The sequence below is a fragment of the Scyliorhinus torazame genome, chromosome 14 (genome assembly GCF_047496885.1).
Source record: "Scyliorhinus torazame isolate Kashiwa2021f chromosome 14, sScyTor2.1, whole genome shotgun sequence".
In the NCBI taxonomy this organism is placed as follows: Eukaryota; Metazoa; Chordata; class Chondrichthyes; order Carcharhiniformes; family Scyliorhinidae; genus Scyliorhinus; species Scyliorhinus torazame.
Window position 1 is genome coordinate 172,326,490 of NC_092720.1, and position 6,000 is coordinate 172,332,489.

The following is a 6,000-nucleotide window of genomic DNA, read 5'->3' on the forward strand; positions in this document are numbered from 1 at the left end:
TGAATGAATCTAATAAAAGTCTGGAAGTACAAGTTAATGGTGACCACAAACAATCAGCTGTCATCAAAATCCATCTGGTTCACTAGAAATCTGTCATCTTTACCTAATCTGGCCTGCACGTGACTCCCGACCCACAGCAATGTGATTAAACCTTAAATGGCTTCTCAATTCAAGTGCAACACATGAAAAAATATTTGGAACAATTATGATGAACATTTATAAAAACGCGTCGCCTGCAACGGGAGTATCCAATTCTAGTCTCCGCACCTTAGGAAGGATGTCACAGCTCCATCGAGATTTACAAGAACGGTTCCAAGATTGTTAGCTTGCAGAAACTGTGGGTGTTTCAAATGAAGGTTTGAAAGGGGATTGTATAGAATTATTCAAAATCATGCAGTTTGGCCGGGAGAAACTGTCCTAAGTATGCAAGGGGTGAAGACCAGATGACATCAATTAAAAAAATAATCGATTAGCAACACAGCAGCACAAGTGGCTTGGAATGCAGGAGCGGAGAATGTGGTGGAGACCGATTTAATCGTGGTTTTCAAAAACGAATTTAGGTAAACCCCTTCAGAGAAAAAATAATCAGTGCCGGATAGCATGAATAGCCCAGCTGTTCTAACAGAGCCAATCGCCTGCTGCTGCGCTCTAACCCTTCTGTGATTTGACAACTCTATGCAGTTATAGCCTCATGTCGGAAGGATGCTAACATCAAACTGGGGTGTTGAAAAATCTGCCTCTAAATCTATATACTACCACAATTCTTTCTTAATCTGGGTTGGTGTTACATTTGTCTCGTGAACTCTGCCGTTGCAGGCCCAATTCTGCCCCAATGCTAACAACACGTTGGGCTTAGACGAGGACAATAGTTCATGCCAACGGGTGTGGCTAACCTGATGGCCTCGAATATCGAAGTATTTTAGAATCAGTAATTTCACACCCGCAATGATTATGCTTCAATTAAGCTTGAAATTATTGAACGACCTGGTGGCCATTCACTAGTGTCCAATCGAATCTTCATTCCCCTGCTGCGTGATGCAGATTGTTTTCAGTAACTTTCTTTAATATCGCACCATGGGGGCTACGAACGAGACATTGCCAGTTGAAAATCCGTGTGAGGTGCTAAGATGTCTCTGACTCAACTGAAACTTCCATTCGACCCGCAGCAGGGATAGTGAACTCCATGGAACGGGCTTTTTCTGATCACTTTCTTATTTTCCTGGGGCAACCTGATAGTTAGTTACCAGGGACTTGTAACCTTCATCCATCCGCTCGAAAGAGACACGCATCGGGCAAATTTTATGGATCCTGTAAGAGCTGGAGTAGGGTGACTGAATTAGGCGGGATGCAGATTTACAATTTCCTGACCATGGGGTGAGCTGCACGGATTAAGTCAAAACGGACGTGTTGGACCTTATGCCATCGTGTGGCGGGTTGACTATTCATGAACGTGAAGCTTTAAAACAATACATCCTGCCTATAATGGGACCAACGAGAATCCTTTGCAATCTGGCTCAGCCTCTCTTCAATGTGGCATGCCCTTTGAAATTAGTAAAACAAAACTTATCTGTCCAACTCCATTTTCATTGACATAAAACTTGAGGAAACAAAGGTGACACAGGTGATCTTCAAATGTATGCAGTTGTGTCTGAGGTCAGCGGGGTTCCTTGTTGAACTCTGTGGAGGGGAGCAGTAAAACCACAGCTTTCATGGAGATATGTAATTGGAAAGTGCGAGTTAGGATGCTGGTTGATAGTTAGGGGCTCGGGTGAATGGTGGAATGGAAAAGTGTTCCAAGGGGTGCAAGATGATGGGGTTGATGGAATGGACAAGAGAAGAGGGAAGGACTTGATATTCGGATTGTTGTGGGGACAATGAAGTGAAGCATTGCGGGGTCTAAGAGGGTAGGGTGTACGGATGTTCACAAATGTGGGTCTATATCAGGGTGATGGCTGGCAGAGTCGTCACAGGCTAGTGAATCCATTTACGTTTCAGTGATCCCCAATGAGAGAGATCTCAGGCTAACTCCTCACACGGTCAGCGGAACCTGCGGATTTAGTCATATCCCATGAGTGACGAATACAACACTGGAGTGACGAACATGAACGCTCAATCTGGAGATGAACATGAACACTCAATAAAGAATGAACAAAAACACATGGTTTCTTTCAGAATGGAGGAAATGTTGCCAACTCCCCTGTACCTGTCATCAACGCATGCTATCCATGAGACACACATTTAGATCTTTGACTAAGTTCCTTTCATTAAATAGCGCATTAAATTCCTCTCATTAAATAACATATGAACGAATTGAAGCCAATGCAATATGAAGTATTTACAAGTGCATTTTAAATGTGCAGATCACAAGCGCTACCTTTAATAGGTCTTTTGTTAAATGACAATGGACTTGGAGAGTAAGATTTATTTTGGCTCTGATGCAGGACCTCCTCAACGGAGGCTCTTTTCTAGTCCAGCTGAAGCTATAGTATTGTCAACTGATGGCGGCTTTCGAAACTCCCTCTCCGCAGAATCATAGAATCTACAGTGCAGAAGGAGGCCATTCGGCCCATCGAGTCTGCACCGGCCCTTAGAAATCGTTCCCCACTAAAGCCTACACCCGTAACCCAACCTAACCTCTTTTTTTGGACACGAAGGACAATTTAACATAGCCAATCCACCTAACCTGCACATCTTTAGACTGTGGGAGGAAACCAGAGCACCCTGGGGAAACCCACACAGACACTAGAAGAATGTGCGGAGTCTGCACAGTCAGCGACCCAAGCCCGGAATCGAACGTGGGACCATGGAGCTGTGGAGCAACTGTGCTCACCACTGTGCTACCGTGTCGCCCACTCACACCCATTGCACTTTACATTTGAAATGTAATCAGATTGGGAAGGCGAAAAAAACAAGGGGTGTGGAGGTAGAACACTTCCGGTTCTACCAATAGTGCGTCACCGGTAGAATTCCCCAGACACTTGCCGATATGACTTCCGACATGTCTCATCAGGCCACAGTAATCACTGACTGGTTATCAGGAACTGCATCTCAATCAGTTGTACCCCTCTTAAGCCCCAAGCTCCATGTCTAATATCAGCTTCCTGACAACCAATCCAGCGGTCAACCACTGCACCCAGACATTCCCTCTACGTCATGGCTCAGTAGGAGTAAGGCGGGATCCGCTTCTCGCTCATATTTGTAAAGAATAAATCCCGCTGCAATCTTTGCACTGATTAGAAACCCTTGTTAGAATGCGGGCGTCCAACTGGCAGAAGGTGACAGGTTGTAGGGAAGTATTGGTGAAGGACAGGACAGGTTAATTCATCACGTTTAAGCAGAAGCTGCGAGTTAAAGATTGCCAGATGTTCCATCAGAGATGGCGATCGGCACATGGTCACTGAACGCAAATTAGAAATTAAATTATCCAACTTACTGCAGCCGAATTGACAGAAAAATTGGGAAATGGCTATTTGTAGTTGCACTCGTGCAGTTGACCAAGGAGCTATCTATAGTGGAAACATCAAGAAATGGAAATTACCAAGTGACTTCATTCACCAGACTGCTCTGCGCTACTTCCACTGGGTTATCTAACACTTATTTTTCACCCCCTAGATTACAATACCGTTTAAGACATACTTGCAAGAGGGTTAAACTCCAGACTTGAACTGGAACCAAAGACACATCGATAACAGAGAATCAATCGTTTTTTGAGGAAATCGAATGCACTTCTAGGAACATCTTACGCATGCTTTAATGGTTTTATTAACGGATTGCTCCATTGCTTAATGTCAAAGACACTTGTACAATTGCATAAATTGTACATCAGAATTAACATGTCAGATTACACAACATATTACACAACGATATTGCGGAACCAATCCATTCCTGGCAATTAAAATATGATTCGTGAATATTGGTTTCCTAATTCGCAGAAGCTTGAACATGGGTCTGATGTGTTAAAACAATGGATATCGAAATTCTCTTTATTCACTGAATTTACAACGGAGCACGATCCTTCCCACATCCTCACAGTTCGTCAGCTGCATCCGCAATACCCAGAGACGACTTCACCCCGGTAACTGAGGGGGGGGGACAATGCTGCTAACCCTACGATTGCAATCGGAATTAGTACAAAACATGTGGCGTAACTTCTTGGCAACTCCAAGAAGCCAAGTGCAAAAGTTAAAATGCCGGAAGCTGCAAATGGATGAAGGGAACATCTTAGCGAGAAGGTGAAACATCGGAGTGGGGCATAGCTGTAAACTTACGGTTGTATTGACTTCGCCTGTTCCGGAGACAGATGTTCCACTCGACCAGGGCTAGTAGATCGGTCGCTTATCACACACCCCACCCCACCTTCCACTTCATGTTTTTATCTATTTTGCACAATTAAAATGGAAGTGAGTCTCACTTTAATTGGACAATTATTGTTACACTCAATGCTTAACATAATTTCCCTAACTTAATAATTAGAGTCACCGGATAATTAAACAGGTTCTTTAACTCCTCTCTGAATTTAGTCTGGGACACTGCATAAATGATGGTGTTTGAGCAGGAACTCAGATGCTGCAGCATATATCCTGTTTGCTCCATTATGGTGAAAGGATTGTTATAGTCTTCGTGCAGGTATTGGATTTCCATAATCTGTACTAATATATAATGAATAAAAGTTACCAGCCATAACATTATAAAGCTGCCAGATATGGCCAACAGTAAAACGATGGACTTCCTTCGGTTTTCCATTTCTGGATCACTGTCACTGTTCCGGAGACCTCTCCTGATCCTGCTTGTCAGTACAATATGCCTGATGGTCAGGCCATTGAACATGAGAATCAAGAGAAAGGGAATAAATGGCATTAAAGCTATGTCCACCCATAAGAATGTAACCCATATAGGTTCAGTATATAGGCTAAATTTTATATCGCAGAACCATAATATATTGTTGATTATTATGCGGGGTTTAAAGGTAAAGTAAATTGGGATGTTTTCCAGAATACTCAACCCCCATATTGTCGCTACAATGACTCCCGCAGTTTTGGCAGTGCAATATTGTGTCCATATTTTTTGGCAACAAATGGCAACAAATCGATCAAACGTGAAAGCAACAGTTAACCAGACGGAACATTCAATAGAAGCAAAAATTAAGAAGAAATTCAAACTGCAGACAGGAGTGAAGTCCAGGAAGGAATCTGGAAAATAGATTTCATTCATCTCATACACGATCACGTCAAATATCAGGACCAGTAGATCTGCTGCTGCCATGGACACTAGGTAAATGGTAATGCATTTGGAGAGGCCACATTTTCCCCGGGAGAGGATCACAATGGTCAACAGGTTGGCTGAAAATACGATGGTAATGAAATAAATCAAATTGTGAATATAGGCTTGAAAAATCATTTGCTCTCGAGAACTGCAATAATAATAATCGCTTACTCTCTGCCTATGTAATTATGTAAATTCTGATTAACTATTTAGCCATTAATAAAACAGGCCTGAGTTGCCTTAAAAAACTAATAAGATGCGATGAAAGTGAACTTTAGATCTCTCATTTACTATTTTTTTGTTCAGTCAACTTTAGACGCAAATCAGTGGACACACATTTTATTGTAGCACCTTAATTTTGTTAATACTTTGTTTACACTTTGCCTCAATATACCCCCACAGAAAGCTGTATTTATGAATATTTCAAAAATAACACTTGTAGAGCCTGGGAACATTTATATACAGAAGGAGCCCCATCAAATCCATGTTTGCCCTTGTAGAGTTAATCCCCGTAGTATTTTAAGATTAGTTTTAACAGATAAAAGCCGAGCCTGTCCAACTTTCCTCATAAGGCATAATGCCCGTTCCAGATATTTGTCCAGAAAGCCTTCCCTGAACTGCTTTCAATGCATTTATATTCTTCCTTAAACAAGGGGACCAATTCTGCACATAGTTCTCCCGATGCAGTCTCACACATTTCCTGTATGACTGCTTACGTTTATATTCAATTCCCCTTGC

The 6,000-nt window shown here is 42.4% G+C and overlaps 1 protein-coding gene across 2 annotated transcripts in view; it reads left to right on the forward strand.

Annotated features, from left to right (window-relative positions):
* Positions 1-5,517, forward strand: part of LOC140390226 (class I histocompatibility antigen, F10 alpha chain-like) — a 43,077-nt gene extending 37,560 nt beyond the window's left edge. For both annotated transcript variants that reach the window (XM_072475197.1, XM_072475199.1), the window contains one exon: positions 3,613-5,517. In XM_072475197.1, the coding sequence (XP_072331298.1) occupies positions 3,613-3,629 (17 nt within the window). In that variant the 3' untranslated portion in view covers positions 3,630-5,517. The remainder of the gene's footprint in view (positions 1-3,612) is intronic.
* Positions 5,518-6,000: the final 483 nt, after the last annotated feature.